The sequence below is a fragment of the Gorilla gorilla genome, chromosome 10 (genome assembly GCF_029281585.2).
Source record: "Gorilla gorilla gorilla isolate KB3781 chromosome 10, NHGRI_mGorGor1-v2.1_pri, whole genome shotgun sequence".
Taxonomy (NCBI): domain Eukaryota; kingdom Metazoa; phylum Chordata; class Mammalia; order Primates; family Hominidae; genus Gorilla; species Gorilla gorilla.
In genome coordinates, this window is record NC_073234.2 from 128,543,917 (window position 1) to 128,567,194 (window position 23,278).

Here is a 23,278-nt window from a genome sequence, read left to right on the forward strand (position 1 = left end):
GTTGCTTTGAATTGAAGAACCCAAGGGTACTTTTTATATTACTCTTGGTACTTTTCCCTAGTACCATCCACCCCCCACAGGGCTGTCTTAGGGATTAATTTAGATACTATAGAGTGCTGAGCATAGCATCTAACCCACAGTAAAGCCCAAACTATTGGCCAGGTGTGGTGGCTCACGCCTGTAATCCCAGCACTTTGGGAGGCCAAGGCAGGTGGCTCACTTGAGGTCAGGATTTCAAGACCAGCCTGACCAACATGGTGAAAGCCCATCTCTAATAAAAATACAAAAATTAGCCAGGCCTGGTGGAGTTCACCTGTAATCCCAGCTACTCGGGAGGCTGAGGCACGAGAATCGCTTGAACCTGGGAGGCAGAGGTTGCAGTGAGCCGAGATCGAGCCTCTGCACTCCAGCCTGGGTGACAGAGCGAAACTCCATGTCAAATAAATAAATGCCCAAACTATCTCAGCTTCTCCCATCACCCCATCCCCCAAGTCCAGACCATCCCTTCTAAGCTGGTCTCCACTAGGAGGTCCTGATGGTCTCCCTTTCCCTAACCAGGCTGGGGGCTCCCTGAGAAATAGCCAGAGGAGCCCCATCACCAAGACAGGGAGTGGCGCCTCAAAGGGCTGGGAGTGAATGACTCCACCCAGGGCCTGGCTAGCAGTGCGTGCCCAGTAATTATTCTTTCGAGCCATTAACTGAGTACACACAAGCGTGGCCCAGATAGTGAGGCTATCCCACCCAGCCAGGAAGAGGCTTGGCCAAACGTGGGGCACTAAGAGAGGCAATTTCTTGGCCAAGGGAGCCCCATCCTCTCCATTGCACCCCCGATTTGATGGGGTGTTACAGGCCTCTCCAGGAGGGGCAGAGGTGCTCCTTTCCTCGCAGGCCCCTCCCTCTCCCTTCAGGCGGCAGCTAGGCGATGGAATGTTGTGTGGTCGGTTGCCAGGCAACCAGAGCCTGCTGGTGGCTGCCTTCTGGGCCGAGCTGAGCAGGCTTCCACACCACGCTCCACAGAACCCCCAGGGTCTCCTAAGCTTGTGCAAAACTCCAGCTGCTGGAAAGAAAGCTGGGGCAACTGCCAGAAGGATGGCGGTGCCCTGGGAGGAATATTTCCGACTGGCTTTGCAAGAGAAACTGTCTATGTGAGTGGGACGTAGAGGGAGGGAGGGCTAGAAGGAGGGCGGGAATGCGTGGGCTGGCCCATCCCTTCTTCCTCACCTCCTGGGTCCTGGCTTTGGGCAGATCATAGTGGGGGTTATTGTTCCCACTTCACAGAGGAGGAAACTGAGGCTCAGAGAGAAACCGAGGCATCACCATGGTCTCAGGGATCGTTCCTGATCCCCCACCCCTAGCTGACATCCGGCTGAGATTAAATCATTCAAACCAAGCTGGGAAGGAATTATTCTATGAAATCCTGCTCCCCAATCCACCCCCAAAACTGCATTTTCAGGAGGAACAGAGGAAGCTTGTTCTGTGTCTCCTTCATGTTCAGCAGCATGGCCTCAAGTCCCAACCTCAGTATCAGCATCTGTAAAATGGGGAGGGGGGTTTTCTCCTGGACCACGGCTGGGAAAGCCTTGCTGATTACACATTAGTCATTCTTTCTGCTCTCCCTTTCTCCCGGGGCGCTGGACTCCAGAACCCCACTGCCTCCTGGGCCTCTCCCTGCAGAGGTCTCAGGCATCTCGGGCTTGGCCGTAGTAGGGAGCTGCTCTCCCCCACCCGACCTGCTCTCCTGCGGCCTGCCCTGGCAGTAACATCCTTCTGGCTCCTGGGGTCACCTCTGACCCCTTTCTCACTCTCCTCCCCACTCCATCAGTTCTGCTCTCACCTCCTGCCACTGCTGCCCTGCTCAGAACCACACTATCTCTGGAATATCCCGTGGCCCCACCACTGGTCTCCCGCAGCTGCCCACTGTCCTTGCCCCTCAAAGCAGCCAGAAGGGCCCCTCCTCTGCCCAAAACACTCCCTCCGCTCCCACTTCACTTAGAGTCAAGGCCAAAGTCTCCACTCACCATGGCCCACCGCAGTTGGATTCTCAGCTCCTCCCTGCTCCCAGTTCCCATCTTTTTCCTCCTCCCTCCCTCCTCTGCAGCCACCCTAGCCACACCAGGGTCCTAGAATCTGTTCCCTGGAGATGTCCACGTGGCTTGCTCCCTCTTCTCCTCCAGGTCTCTGCTCAGATGCCACCTCCTCTGTGTTGAAAGATTCCTTTAGTCCACTTAATTTTTCATCTCAGTGCCTACCATGTCCTGGCATTCTTTATTATTATTATTATTTATTAGCTTGATTTTCTGTGGCTCCCAGAACAATGCAAGCTCACGAGGGAACAGGGATTTTTGTCTGTCCTGTTTACAGCTGCACCCCCAGTGCCTACAAGGGTGCCTGGCCCAGAGTAGGTGCTCAGGACAATTTGTTCAATGAATAAAGAATTCAACCAGGTGCGGTGGCTCACACCTGTAATCCCAGCACTTTGGGATACCAAGGTGGGTAGATCACATGAAGTCAGGATTTCGAGACCAGCCTAGCCAACATGGTGAAACCCCGTCTCTACTAAAAATACAAAAATTAGCTGGGCATGGTGGTGTGCGCCTGTAATCCCAGCTACTTGGGAGGCTGAGGCAGGAGAACTGCTTGAACCTGGAAGGCGGGAGGTTGGGTTAGGGTTAGGGTGCCACTGCACTCCAACCTGAATGACAGAGCAAGACTCCATCTCAAAAACTATATAATAATAATAATAATAATTCAACCAGATGTGGTGGCTTATGCCTGTAATCCCAACACTTTGGGAGGCTGAGGCAGGAGGATTGCTTGAGTCCACGAGTTCAAGACCAGCCTGGGCAATAAAACAAGACCTCATCTTTACAAAAATAAAAAAATAAAAATTAGCCGGGAGTGGTGGCACATGCCTGCAGTCCCAGCTACTCAAGAGACAAGATGGGAGGATCGCTTAAGCCCAGGAGTGAGCTATGATGATTAGACCACTGCATTCCAGCCTGGGTGACAAAGCAATACCCAAAAACAAGTCTCAAAAAAAAAAAAAAAAAAAAAAAAATTAAACAGCCAGCAGATGGCTAATGGGGCACTCCAGACACACTGGTGAGATGTGGGGCCCTGAAACATGCTTCCTTCACCCCCGCCTCCTACTTGAGCCTCTTCAGAAAGCTGCCAGAGCAGGCTGAGGATTATGTCCCACCAGTGCTGCGTCTCCTGGAGAAGAGGCAAGAGCTGGTAGATGCAGACCAGGCCCTGCAGGCCCAGAAGGAGGTGAGCCCCCACTACTGTAACGAGGTGGTGAGCTGGTGGATGGGAAGTGATGGAGCCAATTTATTAGTGACAAGGTCTGAGACAAGTCATTTCACCACTCCAAGCCTTGATTTCCTCATCGTCAAATGGGGATCAAATGCGACCAGTTGTTGGTGCAAATAAATTTGTGTGCATTGAGCATGTGCTGGGCACTGCATTAAGACCTGGAGGTCTTACGATGGTCCGTGTCCTTGTGGGGCTCACAGTCTAGACAGGAAAACAGATAAGTGTTCAGGTGGTGACTGCTACAGGGAAGAAGCATTGGGCAGGGGCTGTGGAAGCCCAGAAGTCCCTACCTCCCCGTGGGGGTGGTCAAGGAGGGCTTCCTGGAGGAAGTGATGTCTTGGGGATTGCTGACGGGCAAGTCGGCTTATCCAGCAAAGGTGAAAGAGATGAGGAAGGAAAAACAGGCAGAGGAAAACCATACACAAAGACTGGTTGGAAGGCAAGAACCAAACACAGGTGGTTGAGTGGCTGGAAGACAGAGTATGGGAGGACAGAGGGTAAGATGAGGCCTGAGGGAAGGGCAGGGACACTGGCATTCGAGGGCTGGAGGAGGGTGTTTGGGCTTCATCCCTGGGTGATGGGATCCCCGGATGGGTTGAGCAGGGAGCAGCCACAGATCAGGGACAACAGGTGGAAGGGGTTAGGTGTGAACCTAACAGCATGGGAGGACCCGGACCCCCGAACCCACACAGACAACCCACTCCTCACCCCCAGGTGTTCCGCACCAAGACGGCAGCCCTGAAACAGCGTTGGGAACAGCTGGAACAAAAGGAGCGGGAGCTAAAGGGATCGTTCATCCGCTTTGACAAGTTTTTGCAGGTAGGTGGAGCCTCCTGGGGGGGAGGCGGGGCCTATGGGTAGCAGCTCACACCCCTATAGGGGCCCGGCAGGTAACAAAAAGAAAAGAAGTGGTTTTCGTCATGCAAAAGGAAACGGCGGGAAACACACACGCACTGCCTGAAGCAACCAATTAAAAAAAAAAAAAAGCGGGCGGGGGAGTGGGGTGAAGAGCCAGCTTCCGAGCCAGGCCTGCTGGCCGCCCCTGGTTTTGCGAGCGAATGTCAGGGCAGGATGGAGGTGCCGAACTCCCCGCCAGCTCCTGAGTCCTGAAGGTCGTCTTCTCCCCACCGTACTCCCCAGGACTCCGAGGCCCGGCGCAGTCGCACGCTGCGGAGGGCGGCGGAGGAGAGGCACCAGGCGGGTCGTCGGGAGGTGGAGGCGCTGCGTCTGTGGACCCAGCTCCAGGAGCTACGGCGGGAACACGCGCGGCTGCAGCGCCGGCTTAAGCGCCTGGAGCCCTGCGCGCGCCTGCTGGAGCAAGCGCTGGAGCTGCTGCCCGGGGTGAGTCCGGGGCAGGAGGCTAGGAGCTCGGCGCCACCGCGTGGCGCTGAGTGGCTCAGGGACGGCTTCGGACCGGCGAACTACTGGTGCGCTGAACTACTGGAGATCTTGGCATGCATGCCGAGAACTATCACTTATGGAGCGTTCACTGTAAGCAAGGGATACGCTTTGGGTTTTGTGGTTGTTAGTTTTGGAGTTTTTTTGAGACAGTGTCTCGCTTTGTCACCAGGCTGGAGTGCATTGGCGCGATCACGGCTCACTGTAGCCTCGACTTCCTGGGCTCAAGGGATCCTCCTGCCTCTGCCTCCCAAGTAGTGGGACCACAGGCGCACGCCACCACGCCTAGCTATTTTTTTTAATTATTATTTTTAGTAGAGACGGTGGTCTCTCTATGTTGCCCAGGCTGGTTTCGAACTCCTGGGCTCAAGCGATCCTGCCACCTCGGCTCCCAAAGTGCTGGGATTACAGGTGTGAGCCACCGCCCACGCTTTGTTCTTGAATCCTCCCCAAAGTCCAGTGAAGTAAGTCCTGTTATTGTCAACTGTCCACCCCATTTTACAGATAGGAGAACTGAAGATTCAGAAAGCTAACTCTGGCCGGGCACGGTGGCTCACGCCTGTAATCCCAACACTTTGGGGGGCCAAGGCGGGAGGATTGCTTGAAGCCAGGAGTTCGAGACCAGTCTGGGTAACATAGAGTGACACCTGTCTCTACAAAAAATTAGCCGGGCGTGGTGGCGTGTGACTATAGTCCCAGCTACTTTGGAGCAGAGATGGGAGGATCGCTTGAGCCCAGGAGTTCAAGATGACAGTGAGCTATGATCGCGCCACTGCACTCCAGCCCAGGTGACAGAGCGAGACCTTGTCTCTAACAAATGGAGGTTGACATTTAAGTCACTTTCCAGAAAGATTATTCCAATAATAAGGAACGCCGGCGGCCAGGTGGGATGGAGAGGGTAAGGCACTGCAGGCCCATGTGAGTCCCTTCCCCGCCCCCGACTCTAGTTCCAAGAGGTTCCGGAGCTGGTGGCGCGCTTCGACGGCCTGGCCGAGACGCAGGCGGCGCTGAGGCTCAGGGAGCGCGAGCGGCTCGCGGAGCTGGAGGCGGCGCGAGCGCGGCTGCAGCAGCTGCGGGACGCCTGGCCGGACGAGGTGCTCGCACAGGGCCAGCGGCGGGCACAGCTGCAGGAGCGCCTGGAGGCTGCCAGGGAGCGTACGCTGCAGTGGGTACGACCCGCCCTAGGTGGGGGGCGCTCCGGACCCCAGGCTTCCACAGCCGGGCGGGGAGGAGCGCCAGGGCTGATGAGGACCGATGGGGCAATGCTTACCCCAGAGGGTCCGCTGCACTAAGGAGGGGAATCTCAGGCATCACCGAGCCCTTTCGGGCATGAGGCCCCGCCCCATCCGCCGGCACGAGGCTCCTGCACCCCACTCCCGAGAGCACCTGACTGCCTGACTGGCAGAGGTGGATGGGAAGAATGCCGGGCGCGGTGGCTCATGCCTGTAATCCCAACACTTTGGGAGGCCGAGAGGGGTGGATCACCTCAGGTCATGAGTTCGAGACCAGCCTGGCCAACATGGTGAAACCCTGTCTCTACTAAAAATACAAAAATTAGCCAGGTCCACTGGCGGGCGCCTGTACTCCCAGCTACTCGGGAGGCTGAAGGAGGAGAATCGCTAGGCTCTGGGAGCCGGCGGTTGCAGTGAGCTGAGATCAGGCCACTGCACTCCAGCCTGGGCGACAAAGCTAGACTCCATCTCAAAAAGAAAAAAAAAAAAAAGTGGCTGGGAAGAGGGGGCAGCCCGCCTTGGCCCAGTTGCCATAATTGGGAGTGGGGCGGGTGTTCTCCAGGAATCCAAGTGGATTCAGATTCAGAACACAGCAGCGGAGAAGACTCTGCTCCTGGGACGCAGCAGGATGGCTGTGCTCAACCTGTTCCAGCTAGTGTGCCAGCATCAGGGGCAGCCTCCCACCCTGGACATCGAGGACACGGACGGACAGCTAGAGCACGTGAGGGCCCCTCTTTATGGCACCTCCAGCCCCCAAACACTCCCTCTTTGGAAAAATGAGGTACCTAAAACCCCACAGTTAGTGACACCTTCTCTGGGTTAAGCATGGCCCTCTAAGGTCAGAGCCCTTGCCCCAGCCGTGGCTCGACTGTCGGGCAGACACCCGGTCTAGGAAGGATTCCTGGGTGCATCTTGGCTCTGACAGTGGCCAGAAGAAAGCCATGCCCCTCTCTGCGACAAAGCTAGACTCCATCTCAAAAAGAAAAAAAAAGTGGCTGGTCTCAATGCCCTCCCTCTACCAGGAAGGCCAGGGTTTGTGCTGAGTCCCTCTTTTCTCGCAGGATCCAACAGCCCACACGGGTCAACACCTGTAAAAAATCATGAGGTCCAGACTCGCTCTTCATTAATCTCTGGCCCTCTGGCTCCCTGCTTCCTGCACAGAGAGGCCTCAGCTTCCGCAGGGAGGGTGAGGGTGGGGTTAGGCTGAGTTGTGCGGTGTAGAATGTGTCATAGGCTTTTTTTTTTTTTTTGAGACAGAGTCTAGTTCTGTCACCTAGGCTGGAGTGCAGTGACACGATCTCGGCTCACTGCAACCTCTGCCTCCTGGCGATTCTTCTGCCTCAGCCTCTCGAGTAGTTGGGATTACAGGCACACACCACGGCACCCGGCTAATTTTGTATTTTTAGTAGAGCTAGGGTTTCACCAGGTTGGCCAGGCTGGTCTCGAAATCCCAATCTCAAGTTATCCTCCCGCCTCAGCCTCCCAAAGTGCTAGGATTACAAGTGTGAGCCACCACACCCAGCGTGACATAGGTTTACAATGGAGGGAGATTTCAGACTTCACACACTTCTTTTGTTTCTAGTGGGTATACCCAAAGCATGGTCCCTTTGAGAACTGGAGGCAAAGTAAAGGTGTAGCAGGATGAGCCGCAGACAAAACTCCTCAGACACCAGATTAAAGAAGGAAGAGGTTTTTATTCGGCCGGGAGCTCGGCTCTTAAGACTCGAGTCTGCCAATGCTCCCAGCCGAATAAAAACCTCTTCCTTCTTTAATCCGGTGTCTGAGGAGTTTTGTCTGCGGCTTGTCCTGCTACAAAGGGAGGCATCCCACCTTTCCCCCAACCGATTCCCATTCCTGTTCTACCCAATGGCCAGGATTCCAACCGAATGCCAAGATCTGGGTCCTGGGAATCCGCTTCGCCCCTCCTAGTTGGTTGGATGCATCGATGCCACTGTTCTTCCAAGCCTGGCCTCTTACCTTGTGGCACATGAGACTAGCAGAAACACAGGCTTGATGTAAACAGGCAAAAGTCAGTGCCTTTTCTTTTAGTCCAACTGGAGTAGTGGAAATTAAGAAGAAACAAAATCTGCAACCGGTTGTAATTAATTAGTTGTAAACACCACTGCACTAGGACCAGACCATCTCTTTTCAAAATCAACTCTCTGCCCCTCAAGGAGAAAGGCTCCATGGAGGGACATTATGCCTTTTCCCACCTCCCCTAACACTCCCTGGCCTCCAGGCCTGGGACTCACACTGTCCTGCGGCTGCCAGAATTCAGTAACAGCTTCATTTGTTCATTGCATTTTCATTATTTTTCCAGTTGCCCCCTAGTTATGACAAGGGGTAACTATTTTTTTCCATTTTTGGTGGAGATAAAAAGTTTCCTTCTCAGCTGTTGATACGGTGATGAATATGAGGGGGAACCCACAGATGGTTGTAAGTTCACCCTCAAGTTCTAGTTTTTACAATGGATCCATGGTATTTATTAAGTTCATATTCATAAAGAAGTTAATTAAAACAAAAGGAGAGCCACCCACGGAGATAAGAGTAGGTCACAAACCAATGAATATGACTGATCCAGTTACAAGAAAATAAAGCTGATTGATGTAAATGAAAATACTAATTGGATAGTGCAGGTGACAGCAGCGAGGAAGCTGTGAAGGTGTCTGCTCACGCAGCAGTTGGGAAGGTTGGCCTGAGGCTTTCAAAACCCAGAACGGTTTAGGATCTCAGTCACCACCTCTGGGAACCACCATCATCACTGTTCTTTTAATGAGGGGATCTCCAGTCCCCGCCCTGCCTTTCAGCCTCCCCGCGTGTTGAGGGGTGGGGGCTGGACAGTGACTCTGGGGCTGGGATGTGACTTCGTGTTGGGCCCCCCCAGGTGAAGCTGTTCATGCAGGACCTCTCCGCCATGCTGGCCAGCCTGGGTCAGGCTGAGCCTGCAGCCCCTGCCTCCTAGCCCTGACCCAGGTGAGCAGCGGGAGTGGGGACCCCTGAGAGACCCTGAGATAGGAGGGCCCACATTTCCAATGGGGTGTGGACTGAGTGGCTCTTCCTGAATCTGTTTCCTCATTGGGAAGATGGGAGGGCTGTGCCTGTTCAGAGTGCTGTGGGCCTGCCATGAGGGGCACATAGCAAGCACTCCATAAATGCAGGCCCTGATGAGGAGGTGATGGGAAGGTCAAGGAGCTATGTGTGGGGCAACTGCCTCTAAAATGAGATCAGACCAGGCCCTCCCTGCCAGGGTGGTTGGGGCATGAAAAAAGCTCTTTGTCAGGTCTCAGAACAGGGTCCATGCTAGATGAGAGATCACCAAGGCCCCCTCCACTATGGACTCTGCCAGGTGAGGGGCCCAGCCTGAGAATCCAGCTGCTGGGGCTGCCCTTGACCTTCTCAGAACCTCAAACAGGGGGTGGGTGGCAAGAAGACAGAGGACAGGCCAGGTTCTGACCTCCAGGTGTGGAGGGGCCGCGTTAACCTCTTCATAGCCAGAGGGGAGCAGCTGTGTCCTTGCCCCCTGGGCTGGGCATCCTGTTCCCCTCCCCCAGCCCACTCCCAGCTGCAACCATGTCCAGTGGGAGGAAGGGGGACCAACTCCCGCCTCTGGCACCTGGTTTGTGCTCTGAGCTTCACTTTCCTCATCGCTAAATGGACAAGGCAGCAGAACTCACCCTCGGGAGACCCGCAACTCCTCTGCCACGTTAGCTGGGATTTTAGTACCCGGGTCTCTCCATTCCAATTCCCCAAGTAGACCGCACTCCTGGCCACCAGCAGTGCTCAATAAAGATTTACTACATTAAAAATTCCATCGCCAAACCCTGAGGCACTCAGGGCTCTGACCGGTGCAGCCATGACCTCTGAACCCAGAACACATGGAAGCAGCAGCAACTGAGTTGCCAACTCAAGTCTTGGCCTGCCTGGCTTTGCTGGCGAACTCCTGCACACCCTTCAAGGCCCTGCTCAAATGTCTCTGTCTTAGGCTGACACAGCTGCTGCCCTTCTGTGGCCATACAGTGCTCCTTTTCACAGATGATGGCTCCTGCAGGGAGTGCCCCCAGTGCCCAGCACAGGGCCAGGCACACAGTGGTGCACGGGAACGTCTGCTGATGCCCACCCTAAGGCCAATCAAGGAGCCACGGGGCTGGGTCCTGGTCCTCACATCCTCTTCCGCATCTTGCCCTTCTTGGAGCGGGCACCCCGGCCGAAGGCGCCCTGCTGCAGCTCCTGGACGCGGCGGCGGTTGCGGGCAGAGAGCTGCTTGAGGCCACCACGCTGCAGGAAGCGCAGCTTCTGGGCCCGGCGCCGCTGCTTCAGGATCTGCTGCTTGGTCTTGAGTTCCGGGCGGACTCGGCCTGCAGGGGTGCCTGGGGCGTGGGGCCGGGATGCACCTGCTGGGACAGGGATTCAGGGAGCTTAGCTGTTGGGATCACTCCCAAGATCCCCTCCTCCCAGAAGCTCGCAGACTCCTCCCCTGCCCCTACTCCTGTTCTGTGCTTATTGCTGTGGCCCAGTGTCTGTACACAGTAGGTGGCTAATAAAGTTTTAGGCAGCCTCATGGAGTGGTCAATAACACGGGGCCAGAACCGCTGGGGTTCAAATCCCAGCTGTGACCTCTTGGACCGTGGGCAAGAAGTTAACGGCTCTGTGCCTCAGTTTCCCCATCTGTGAATTATAAATCACAGCACCTCCCTCATGGGTGAAGAGTAAATGCATTTCCATGGTGTAAAGTGGTCAGAATTTCAAGGCCTGTCCCATAGTGGGAGCCTTTTGGGCATGACTATTACTATTAAAAATTCTCCAACCAAGGAGTGTATGTCTCCACAGCACACCTACGGCACGCCAGGCTCTGAGGCCTCCCATAGTAACCGATACAGACCTCAGCCTCTGTCTCCATGGACACCATGCTCTAGGCTTGTTAGATGAAAAAAGAGTGTAGATGAACCTTCCTTTAGGTGGGAGAGGAATCAAAGAAGGCCAGAGAGGGAGAGGGACTTATCTGAGGTCACACAGCAAAGCAGCAGCAGCAGCAGAGGTCAGTGACCCTTCCCCAGCCCCCCAGGTGGGCATCAGGTAGTCCATTCTTCTAGTTCTCTGGGAGGCAAGCACCACCCTCCCTGGCTCCCACTAAGCCCTGTGTCCTCCTCCTCCTCTTCCCCATTCATAACAGCAGCCTCCCCAGGGCTCCTAGAGGGATGACCATTAAGCTGGTCCCAGCTGTCTCCAGTGGAGCCAGGGTGCCTCGCAGGACCTATCACCTCCAATGAGGACAGCAAAGGAAGAACAGCTGCTTTTTCCCAAAGCCCACAGGTCGCCCCCGTCTCCCCAGCCCCTGCACGCCCACTGCACGGCAATGCTCGCAGCAGAAGCTGCTGTTTCACCCAGGTAAAAACAGGCTGAGAAGTGAGGTGTGGGTGGTCCCCACCCAGCCATGCTGACAAGGAGACACTCCCACAGATGGGAGAGCTGGAGAGGGAGGAGCCACAGAGAACAGGCCCAGGCAAATGCACGCAGGCTCACAGAGACACCCAGGGGAGGCAGTGACCAGCCCCAAGAGGTGGAGGGACACAAGCAGGGGCGAAGGCCATCTGAGAGAGACCCAAGACATGGTCCCAAATTCCCCTCTCCCCAGGGAAGACTCCAGGTGGGAGCCTTGGGCAGCTGGGTGACCCAGGTTCAGTCATAGCCCTCATAAGGCACCTGTTTCCTGGCCTGTAAAATGGGTATTCGCAGTCACCTTGCCTCCCAGGTCATGTGTGGCCTTCCAGGACAGAGCCTGCCTGCACCCAGCAAGCGGGAGCCCCTCCCTGATAACAGCCCTTAAGCACAGGCTCTGGCAGACAGAGCCGGCTTCAAATCCACCTTAGCTTGTTACTGGCTGAGGGACCCAGGCCAGATCAAAGAGGTCCAAGTCCTCAGATGACCAAATGTACCACTTGCCAACCCACATTTCAAGGAAGTATCTTCCTCAACATCCCCTGTGATCGCCTCCTCCCAGAACCAAAGCTGCTTCTGACTGCGTCTTTGGTGACATGAACTTCCCCACAGCATTGCTAAAAAGAACGTCACTCCTAAGGATGCCACAGGGAATCAATTCATGCTCACTGTCAGGTCGAACCACATGCAAATGCCATTTTTGCAGGTGAAAATGGCCTGCATTCGCACAAGGTTCCACCTCCCGAGTTCTCTAGGATTTTACACAATCGGCTTAATTAGGTGAACAGGGCATCTACCAGAAGTTATCCCTGTAGCTTCATCTGTGAAGTGGAAGGGGGTCGGGGACAAGGCACCTGAGGGGCATGGCGCTTCCCAGCGCCTGTCAGGCGGTGTTCGTGACCATCAGAGGCCGGGACAGTAAGAAGGGGGAACCTGTGGGTGTGGGGGTTGGGTGGGGGGGCGGATCATGGAGGGACCCAGGGTTTTGGCAGCATACCCCAACACACCCAGCTCTGGGGCTCTGCAGTAGCCCCTGCACCTGTGCCTCAGCGTTACCCTAATCTGACCATAACTGCTCTGCCTACCTGTGCACCCACACTCCCCACCCTGGCTCTCACCTTGGCCACGGTCTCGCTTCCCACCTCTTCGCTCTGGGCCTCGCCTGTCAGATGACCCTTCTTCGTCCGAGTCACGATCATCAATTTTCTGTTTCTGTTTCCACTTCTGATAGCTGGGAAACCTCGTTAAGGAAGCTGCGTGAAGCCCCTGGGATGGGAGAAGGCTCCTCCCCACACTGCCCCAGCAGACAGAGTTCCGTTATCCCAGCCGCAGCTGAAGCTGCTCGGCCCCGCCCCCAGCACACAGGTCCCACTTATTGGAGATGCTGTTGCTGAAGCTGCTCGGCCCCGCCCCCAGCACCAGGTCCCACTTATTGGAGATGCCGCTGCTGAAGCTGCTGGGCCCGCCCCCAGCACAGGCCCCACTTACTGGAGATGCTGCTGCTGAAACTGCTCGGCCCCGCCCCCAGCACACAGGTCCCACTTATTGGAGATGCTGTTGCTGAAGCTGCTCGGCCCCGCCCCCAGCACCAGGTCCCACTTATTGGAGATGCCGCTGCCGAAGCTGCTGGGCCCCGCCCCCAGCACAGGTCCCACTAGTTGGAGATGCTGCTGCTGAAGCTGCTAGGCCCCGCCCCCAGCACCAGGTCCCATCTATTGGAGATGCGGCTGCTGAAGCCGCTCAGCCCCGCCCCCTCCTCCAGGTTCCACTTAATTGAAGCTGCTGCTGCTGAAGCTCCTCGGCCCCGCCCCTCCCCAGCCACGCCCCTCAGGATACAGGTCTCGCTTGTAGGAGCTGCTGATGTAGCGGCCGCTCTCTGTCTTAATCTTCTTCTTGTCTTCCTGTCCTGACTGTCCCACAAACCGCTTCTTCTTACGGTCCCTGCAGGAGAGGGAGTTGGGACGGCTGCCGTGGAGGGAAACCCTTGGAATGCCGGCTGCCGCTCGGGGCCTGTCTCCTCACCCGACCCTCTTGTCAGGTTGTTGGAGCATTAAAGGAAAGCAGTGCAGCCATGTCTGGCATGCAGTTGGCGCTCAATAAAGGCTTCTTCCCTATCCCTCCTCACCTCTCCCTGCAGTCCAGGTCTCAAAAGGGAGTGCGGAGGTCAGAGCACTGCTGCCAGCACTGGGGCCTGGCTCAGGGACAAGGGCCTCCTGGAGGGTTTCCAATCCCCTCCCCCTGCCCAGCTGTGACCCTGGGTTGAGTCACATACATTCTCCAGACGCTAGAGTCCTGAACGAATGGGTCCTGAGCCCTGTCTAGAAAGACTTGCCAGCAAAAAGAATAAACGGGGTCAAGATCTCTGTGGTGTGTGATCAAATCAAGGGGACAGCACAGCCAGGGGCCATCACACCTGCTGTGAGTGGTCACATGGGGGACAGCCAGGCCATAATCTGGGCTGTGCAGGATCAGATGGGAGTGAGGACTTCAGGGAGCTCACCCTGCCTGCCGGCATGGAGGGGCAGCTCACTCGATCACTCACCCTGGGCCTGGAGGGACGGCTCACTTGCTCACTCACCCCAGGGAATGGAGGGGCGGCTCACTCGCTCACTCACTTCAGGGAATGGAGGTAGGGGAGGCTCACTCGCTCACTCACCCCAGGCATGGAGAGGCAGCTCACTCTCTCACTCACCCAGGGCCTGGAAGGGTGGCTCACTCGATCACTCACCCCGGGCATGGAGGGAGGGGCGGCTCACTCGATCACTCACCCCAGGCACGGAGGAGCAGCTCACTCGGTCACTCACCCCGAGCACGGAGGGGCGGCTCACTCGATCACTCACCACTTGAGCTGCTGCCGGCCCCTCGTCAGGTTCTGGGCTTCATCCCCCATCAAGTCCAGGACAGCGCCAGCTGCCTGCTGCTCGAAGGCTCCCCCTTCCCCGCTGATGCTCAGGCTGCAGAGGGAGAGTGGGAGACATAATTGGATTGATGGGACCCAGCGGACCCGCCTGCCCCACCCAGGACCCAGCCAGCCACTCACCCCCGCTCGCTGTCAAAGTCCCTGGGCCGGTAGGGGATGTAGAATTCCTGGTCCCGCTGCCGGGCCTCCTCCCTCCGCCTCTTGGCTCCCCTGTTGGGTCCTGACCGCTGCCGCTTCTGGCCCACGACCTCTGAGAAAATGTCCTGGCAGAGCACAGACCAAGGCCCAGTGTCATGCCTGCTGCCCCCTGGGGAGTTCCCCCAGCCTCCCTACCCACCAGCCTGGCCACAGTGAGGGGCCAGTGGCTTCTCGGGGACTTTCAAAGCTTCATTTTGCCATTTCTTAGCTGGGTGACAGTGTCTCCTGTGGGACCCTCAGTTTCCTCATCTGCACACACAGCGCAACCCCTGCCTCAGGGACCAGCAGAGGCAGGACAGCTGGGTGAGGAGGAGAGTGCCGGCCGGGGGAGACCCAACTCCCCATTCCATCTCCGCGCCCCAGGCTGTGTGACAGCCGGCCCTGCCCCTCTCTGCGCCTGGCCTGCTCTGAACAACGTGGACTAGGCCAGGGGTCTCCAACTGGTCTTCTTGGCTACTGAACCCTCTGTCCAAACAAAACATGAGAGAGGGACATCCTGGGGGACACACAGGCCCAGGACCCGCCCACCAGGTGAATGGGACACTTCATGGTCCTCCCTCTGAGTGGAGACCTACACGTCTCACTGCAGAAGCCCTGATGTGTTTGGTGGCTGGTGATGCCCTGGACCACACTGAGGGTGTCATGTCGTGCACAGCTCCTCAGGCTAAAGATCTGGCCCCAGAGTTTTAAACGAGGGATGGTGGACAAGAACCATGCCCCGACTCTGCAGATGGGAAGCTGACTGCATCCACCTCCATCCACTACTCAAAGATCCTAGGACAGCCTCATGGGCTGCTGGGACTTAGCCACCCCTTCCCCATACCCCAGGTCCAGGGTCCCCAGGGTGGAACCTGTACCTCCACACTCTCTCCCACCTCCTCCTCCTCCTCCTTCTCAGGCTGCTTCTCCTGCAGTGCTGGGCGGCTCGGGGCTGGGCCCACTGGGCCCTCCTGCTGCTCCTGCCGCCCCTGCTGTCCCTGCTGGAAGCGGGCGATGGCCTTGCGGTCCTTCTGCCGCTTGGCACGCATCACCTGGCTGCACAGGTCTCGGCTGGAGGCGTTGATCTCAAAGATAGTCTGTGGAGGGGACACCCAGTCCTTTGCCCACTGGCCTTCTACCCCTAACCCCACCCTTACCACTTGGTGGGCTTCCTATGGGCGTTCTTCCCCAAGTCTTCCCCAGTGTCCATTATCTGCACTTCACAATTAGATAGACAGACCCAGGCCAGGTGCAGTGGCTCATGCCTGTAATCCCAGCACTTGGGGAGGCTGAGGCGGGTGGATCACTTGAGGTCAGGAGTTCGAGACTAGCCTGGCCAACACGGCGAAACCCCATCTCTGCTAAAAATACAAAAATTAGCTAGGTGTGGTGGTGGGCACCTGTAGTCCCAGCTACTTAGGAGGCTGAGGCAGGAGAATCACTTGAACCCAGAAGGCAGAGGTTGCAGTGAGCCGAGATTGCACCACTGCACCCCAGCCTGGGTAACAGAGAGAGACTCCATCTCAAAAACAAAACAAAACAAAAACACAAAGAGACCCAGGCCAGGCACCGTGGCTCACGCCTGTAATCTCAGCACTTTGGGAGGCTGAGGCAAGAGGATCACCTGAGCCCAGGGGTCTGAGACCAGCCTAGGCAACATGACCTCATCTCTACAAAAAATAAAAAAATTAGCTGGGTGTGGTGGCATGCACCTGTAGTCCCAGCTACTCAGGAGGCTGAGATAGGAGGATCATTTGAGCCCAGAAGGTCAAGGCTGCAGTGAGCCATGATTGCACCATTGCACTCCAGCCTGGGTGACAAAGCAAGACCCTGTTTCAAAAACAAACAAACAAAAACCCAGAGAGGGTGAGTAACCAGCCCATGGTCACATGCTAGGAAAAACCATAGCTTGTCAACCCAAGTCCATTTGACTTCAAAACCGGTGCTCTTAAACATGACACTCTCTCCAGCTCCTCTCCTGATCCTAGCTGGCTGGCAGGCTTACTCACTCCTCAGTAGGTCTTTCCTTTTGTGCATCCCCTTCCATATGCACAAGACGGGGTGCCTAATGGGAGTCAACAGTTGGGAAGGAGGGAAAGAAGCTCAGGAAAGCCAGCTCTTCAGGCCTCTAACAGACCGGAAGCATGTCACTTCCCCTTGTGAGCCATCTGTAAGTGCTAGGGAATGGCTGCCCCACAGGACCTGCTGTGGGCCAGCAGGGATGGTTCCAGAACAAGGTGCATCTCAAGAGAGGCTGTCAGAGCCAAGGCTGCAGGTTAAGAAGCTATAAGCTCAGATGAAAATCCCTGCTGGGGTCCTGCTGGGGGTCAGGAGTGCAATCTGAGTCCTGGCACCACCGTTGTCACTGTGTGACTCCAGGCTCTGGGCTCCACAGAGCCAGGACTCAGAGCGTGGTCTCCACCCGGCCCCACTCACCGCCCGGGAGCGGTAGTTCTTTATGCTGTCCACCAGCCTCAGCCGCTGCAGCTCCTCCTCCTCAAAACGCGAGCCTGGTAGGAAAGCAGCAAGGTGTGAGGCTGTGGGTGGGGTCAGCAAGGGCCACCTGCCACCCCCTGCCTTGTAGAAGGACTCACTGAAGAGGGGGTGCAGGCCCAGCCCCACAAGGTCCATCTCCTTGGCCCTCTTGATGGACTCGGGCGAGGGCGCTGGGCGTGAGCGCACATACTGCTGCTGGGCGTTGTCGGCAACGCGGGCCAGGCCCCGTAGCTCCAGCGATGCCTCCAGGGTGCTCTGCAGACCACTGTCCTCCTCGTCCACCACACTCTGTGGCACCCGACCCAGCATGCCATCCACACCGGCCACACCTGCACCCCACACAGCACCTTGTCAGAGGTCTTTCAGCCTGGCCCGCCTGTCCACTGCCCGACCACCACTCCTGGGCCTCACCCTGACCCCTGAATCACAGGTAAATGGCTACAAAATAATCACTGCAAAGAACACCAGCACTCAGGGAGGAGCTAGAGAGCCAGACACTTGAATACACTGACAGGGGTCAACAAACTGCGGCTGGCCGGCCAGCTGCCTGCTGCTTCTGGAAATAGCTCTACGGGAGCACAGCTCACTACTCGCTTATGCATGGTCTCCGGCTGTTTTTGCACTACAAGGCCAGGGTTGAAGAGCCACCCTGGATCACACGGCTCACAGAGCCTAGAATATGTACTATCTGGCTCTAAAAAAAAAAACTTTGTTGGCCGGGTGCGGTGGCTCATGCCTATAATCTCAGAGTTCCAGGAGGCTGAGGCAGGAGGATCACTTAAGGCCAGGAATTGGAGACCAGCCTGAGCAATGTAGTGACACTCCATGTCTACAATAAATTTTAAAATTAGCCAGGCATGGTGGTGTGCCCCTGTAGTCTCTCAACTACTCAGGGGGTGACACAGGAGGATCGCTTGAGCCTGGGAGCTCACGGCTGCAGTGAGCCGTGATAGTGCCACTGCACTCCAGCCTGGGTGACAGAACAAGACTTCGTCTCTCTTAAAAACAAAAAAACAAAAACAAAAAACAAACAACAGCAACTTTGCTGACTCCAGCATTAGAAATTCAATTTCCACAGCAACGCTGTTCTATAGATAAGAAAACTGAGGCTTAGCGAGGTTCAATTACTACCAGGACTGTCAAATGAGTCAGTTGCAGAGACAGGATTCAATCTAGGCAGAGTCCATACTAACAACAGCGATACTTATGGTAATAAGTAACAGCAACAGTTAAGAGCAGAGGATGCCGGACACAGAGGCTCCCTATGTGTAAGCACTGTGCTGAGTCCATCATCATCATCTCCTTTACCTCACACCAAACCTATGAGGAAAGTACCTGTTTTCTTTTGTCGTCATGTTCTAACTTTTTACTACAAAATATATACAACAGTAAGCCAAGCATGGTGGCTCACACCTGTAACCCCAGCACTTTGGAAGCCAAGGCAGGAGGATCGCTTGAGTGCAGGAGTTCAAGACCAGCCTGGGCAACATAGTGATACTCCATCTCTACAAAAAATTAAAAAATTATCCAGGCATGGTGGCACCTGCCTGTATTCCCAGCTCCTCAAGAGGCTGAGGTGGAAGGATTGCTTGAGCTTAGGAGGTCAAGGGTGCAGTGAGCTGTGATTGTGCCACTATACTCCAGCCTGGGTGACAGAGTGAGCCCCTCTCAAAAAATAAAATAAAATAAAATAAAAAAGCAAAACAATGAAAGAAAAAGAAAAAGCTGAGGGAAGAGCATGATGGACCTCATGGGCCCATCACCCAGCGTTAATTACCAACATTTGGCCAATCTTGAAAGAAAGGCCCTGATGAGTCCCTTTTAGAGATGAGGAAACTGAGGCTCCTGGAGGTTTAGAGATTTGCCAAGGGGCACATGGTAAGGGTCAGGGTCGGAAACCAAACCCTGCACTGGGTCAGGAGCCTGCCCTCTTCCCATCTCTCCGGATTAAGCAGGTGCTGGGCCCTGCTGACCCCCGGCTAGCTCTGGAGCAAATGCAGGATGTCTCTCCCTAAAAGCTAACTGCACCAGGGGTGGTTTCTGCCTAGACATTGGGGTAGGCTCCTTCCCTCCCTCTGCCCCTCCCACGCCCATGCACAGCTCTCAACCCAGGAGGCTGCAGATCTGTAGAGCCTGTACAGGGCTGCGTGCTGCCTCTGGCCCTGAGCAGGCCCTGGGCGCAGGGTCCATTTCCTCCTGCTCCTGCCTGTCACTGGGCCCCTGGGGCTGCCGGGTGGGGCTGTGCTTGCATCTCCCTCCCTTGGCCCTTGCACTCTCAGCTTTGCCCCCAGGAAAATGCTTTGAAATGCCCTTTAGGCGCCCCTTCCAATTCACCCCTGCGTGGCGCCCAACTGAGGCCTCCACCTCCAGTGACTGCACAGGCCGCCCCCCACCCTGGCCAGGCCCCGCAGCCCTTTCCTGTGCCCTTGCATCTGACCCCAGACTTTCCGCTGCGGTGTCTGCTTTCCAGCTGCCTCCAGGCATGGGCTGGGACACTGCAGGGCCACATGGTCACCTGAGGGGGCCGTGGCCTGGACAGAGACCACCACTGGCAGCCAAGAGTGAACAGCCGAGGCAGAGGGGGCCCGGAGCTCTGAGGGCTGCGCTCTCTGCTGACCACTGGCTAGGCTGTCCGGAGGAGGCCGCCTCAGCTCTCTGAGCTTGAGTCTCAGGGCTCTGGGGGGGCCTGAATCTCAGCTCCCCACCTCCCTGCTGTGTGCATGCGGGTAGGCCTGTCTCTCATCTGTGAAGCAGAGGTGATGACAGCCCTCCCTCTAGCACAGATGGACAAACGAGACAAGATGTGTCCAGGGCCCGGGAACCAGCAGGACTGCAGGTGGAGGCCCATAGTTGGAGGCCCACAGATGGAGGCCATGGTGATTGCTATTGTCTGTCCCATGCATTCCCATTCTAGGATGTATACCGAAATGTCCTGTGGGCGGCTGGGCACAGTGGCTCACACCTGTAATCCCAGCACTTTGGGAGGCCGAGGCAGGCAGATCACCTGAGATCAGAAGTTCAAGACCAGCGTGGCCAACATGGTGAAACCCTGTCTCTACTAAAAATACAAAATTAGCTGGGCGTGGTGGTGTGTGCCTGCAGTCCCAGCTACTAGGGAGGCTGAGGCAGGAGAATTGCTTGAACCCGGGATGCAGAGGTTGTGGTGAGCCATGATTGCACCACTGCACTCCAGCCTGGGCAACAAGAGGGAAACTCTGTCTCAATAAATAAATAAAAAATGTCCTGTGGGCTTGGTCTGAATGAGCCTCAGCCTCTCTCTCCCTCCGCTGCGCTCCCCTGAAAACTCATCAAGTATAGGGTCACACACTAGATGCCTGCAGGGGCTGGGCAGGCCACACTGACAGGAAGGGGAGGCAGGCAGGGGCTGCAGGGGACCAGGAAGCCTGTCTAACGGGGGTGCCACAGCTTAGCACCCAGATCCAACCGTTTCCCAGTAGATACCACAAATCTGGATTGTTGTGGGAAATCCTGAGTTTAAAATAGAGGGGTTAGCCAGGCACAGTGGCTTGCTTGAGCCCAGGAGTTGGAAGTTGCAGCGAGCCATGATCGCACCACTGCACTCCAGCCTGAGCAAGAGTAAGACCCCGTCTCATTAAAAAATAGAAGGAATCAGCCCGGCGCAGTGACTCACGCCTGTAATCCCAGCACTTTGGGAGGTGGGCGAATCACTTGCGGTCAGGAGTTTGAGATCAGCCTGGCCAACATGGTGAAACCTTGTCTCTACTAAAAATACAATAAAAAATTAGCCAGGCATGGTGGCAGGCGTCTATAGTCCCAGCTACTCGGGAAGCTGAGGCAAGAGAATGGCTTGAACCTGGGAGGCAGAGGTTGCTGTGAGCCAAGATCGCACCACTGCACCCCAGCCTGGGCAACAGAGCGAGACTCTGTCTCAAAAAATAAACAAAACAAATAAAATACAATAAAATAAATAAAAGGAATCATCTTCTGCTGGGGTCAAACCCAGCCCCACCTCCTCCCACAGCCAAAACAGGGCCCATGAACTCCACGGGGACCCCTATCCCCACCCAGCCTCCACTCACCTGAGGGCTCCTCGAGGGGTCGGGAGAGGGTGAGGGAGCGGCCTAGGAACAGGTGCAGATCCAGCAGGTAGGGGATTTCATCAGGGGCCACCAAGGAGTAGGCTGTGCCACTTCGGCCAGCCCGAGCCACACGGCCTGCAGCAAGGAGATGTTCAAGCTTAATTAAGCAAAGAAGGACCCAGACCCAGCATGAGTTCCACAGGCCAGACCCTGAGCGGGTGAGCCTGGCCAAGCCTCGAACCTCACACAGCTGCTGTCCCCACCTACGCACAGGGAAGTTTAATCCCGGTCCCTAGGTTGATCTGTGAGAGTGTGCCTGAGCTGACACAGTGCTCTGGGAGACTAGCAAAAATACAGCAAGGCCCTGCTCATGAGCATGATCAAAACTCTTCAGTGTCCCCACTTTTGAGAATTCCCCGCAAAGACGCAAAGATTCACACACAAGGAGGTTTAGTGTGGCCCTGACTAGGACAGCCCCAAGTTGGAAACTAAAGTCTCAAGGATAGAGGACTGGATAAGTGAATTAGCTGATGGCCACACAGTGGGAATTAAACAGCTCAGGAAAAGAGTGGGCAAACTGCAGCCTACAGGGCCAGGCTGGTGGCTCACGCCTGTAATCACAGCACTTTGAGGGGCTGAGGTGGGAAAATCACTTGAGGCCAGGAGTTCGAGAACAGCCTGGGCAAAATAGCAAGACCCCATGTCTACAAAAAATGAAAATTAGCCAAATGTGATGGTGTGTGCCTGTAGCCCTAAGTACTTGGGAGGCTGAGCTGGGAGGATTGCTTGAATCTGGGAGTTCAAGCTTACAGTGAGCTATGATCATGCCACTGCACTAGAGCCCAAGCAACAGAGTGAGATCCCGGCCCCCTGCTTGTCTGTGTAAATAAAGATTTATTGGAACACAGCCACACTCATTTGTTTATATATTATCTATGTAAATGAATAGGCAGCAGTCACACGACAGCAGCAGAGATGAACAGTTAGGACAGAGACAGTATGGTCCACAAAGCCTAACGTTTCATGTCTAGCCCCTTACAGAAAAGATGTGCCAACCCATCACAGAATGACATTTCATAGTAAACGAAAAACATTCGTGATGTATGGTGATGTAAAAAGAAAAAAACAAAAAGCCAGTTATAAAAAAGAACACCCAATATGATTGCAATTTTGCATGAAGTACCTAAATCCCTACATAGCATTACATTTTGGTTTGTCTCCGTATCTTGGGAAAACAAGGTGTTATGACATTTGGAGATTTCATTTGAGGTTGTCTGACCGGCACTGTTGGTCTTGTGAGGCACAAGAAATTCCCTTTGGGGGCGTCCTGGGGACCTCCCTAGCGATATGCAGAACCAGCTCTCCACACAGCAACAGAAACTAGGGGACAGCAGACAGCAACAAGGGGGAAGTGCACCCACCACATGACACTTATGAATTAAAAGAAGGCAAAGAAAGTAGAATAACAGTTACCAGGGGCTGCGGGAGGGGAATAAGGAGATTTTGTCTGACGGATAGAGCTTCAATTTTGCAAGATGAAAAAGTTCTGGGGCCAAGCATGGTGGCTCACACCTGTAATCACAGCACTTTGGGAGGCTGAGGCAGACGCATCACTTGAGGTTAGGAGTTCAAGACCACCTTGGCCAACATGGTGAAACCCCTGTCTCTACTAAAAACACAAAAAATTAGCTGGGCCTGGTGGCGAGCACCTGTAATCCCAGCTACTCGGCAGGCTGATGCAAGAGAATAGCTGGAACCTGGGAGGTGAAGGTTGCAGTGAGCCGAGATCACGCCGCTGCACTCCAGCCTGGGGTACAAAGCAAGACTCTCAAAAAAAAAAAAAAAAGTTTTGGGGACAGATGGTGGTGACGGTTGCACAATGTGAACAGACTCAATGCCACTCCACTGCACACTGGGAAATGGCAAAATGCTGAATTGCATGCTATGTCTACTTTACCACAACTTAAAATAGAAACATCAGAAGAATGGACACACACCAAAATGACGGCCATGTCATCAGAGAGCAATGGGGGACAGTGATCTCTGAAATGAGACCACAGCTGTTCCGTGACTCACGAAGGGCTGCGTCTCAATAAACCCAATAGCCGTCAAAAACACACACACGGCACCTAACCCACTAAACATTGCAGCTCAGCCAGCCTGCCTTGAGCATGCTCCAAATACTTCCATTAGCCTACCCTTGGGCAAAATCATCCCACACATAGCCGATTTTAAAATAAAGT

At 55.3% G+C, this 23,278-nt stretch overlaps 2 protein-coding genes across 5 annotated transcripts in view; one reads left to right on the plus strand and one right to left on the minus strand.

Annotated features, from left to right (window-relative positions):
* The first annotated feature begins 978 nt into the window (after positions 1-978).
* On the plus strand, positions 979-8,916 carry CFAP73 (cilia and flagella associated protein 73). Its single transcript, XM_019039107.3, has 7 exons — positions 979-1,145; positions 3,165-3,270; positions 4,030-4,134; positions 4,456-4,656; positions 5,661-5,882; positions 6,508-6,666; positions 8,830-8,916. The coding sequence occupies exons 1-7, from the start codon at positions 1,090-1,092 to the stop codon at positions 8,905-8,907; spliced, it is 927 nt and encodes a 308-aa protein (XP_018894652.1). The 5' UTR covers positions 979-1,089; the 3' UTR covers positions 8,908-8,916.
* DDX54 (DEAD-box helicase 54) overlaps positions 8,405-23,278 on the minus strand; it is a 28,407-nt gene continuing 13,533 nt past the window's right edge. Inside the window, exons 12-20 of one of the 4 annotated variants that reach the window (XM_019039106.3) lie at positions 21,036-21,170; positions 17,073-17,303; positions 16,915-16,988; positions 15,357-15,575; positions 14,422-14,564; positions 14,222-14,335; positions 13,218-13,322; positions 12,500-12,612; positions 8,405-10,339 (exon numbers count right to left, since the gene is read on the minus strand). In XM_019039106.3, the coding sequence (XP_018894651.3) occupies positions 10,104-10,339; positions 12,500-12,612; positions 13,218-13,322; positions 14,222-14,335; positions 14,422-14,564; positions 15,357-15,575; positions 16,915-16,988; positions 17,073-17,303; positions 21,036-21,170 (1,370 nt within the window). In that variant the 3' untranslated portion in view covers positions 8,405-10,103. The remainder of the gene's footprint in view (positions 10,340-12,499; positions 12,613-13,217; positions 13,323-14,221; positions 14,336-14,421; positions 14,565-15,356; positions 15,576-16,914; positions 16,989-17,072; positions 17,304-21,035; positions 21,171-23,278) is intronic. The other 3 variants (XM_004053932.5, XM_063694377.1, XM_055359186.2) reach the window with 3 other exon arrangements.

Excerpts from the sequence above, each read along its gene's own strand:
- CFAP73 (XM_019039107.3), top strand. The coding sequence starts at position 1,090 with ATGGCGGTGCCCTGGGAGGAATATTTCCGACTGGCTTTGCAAGAGAAA. Across the intron at positions 3,271-4,029 it reads CCCTGCAGGCCCAGAAGGAG|GTGTTCCGCACCAAGACGGC; the intron begins GTGAGCCCCCAC and ends CCTCACCCCCAG. Across the intron at positions 6,667-8,829 it reads CGGACGGACAGCTAGAGCAC|GTGAAGCTGTTCATGCAGGA; the intron begins GTGAGGGCCCCT and ends GGGCCCCCCCAG.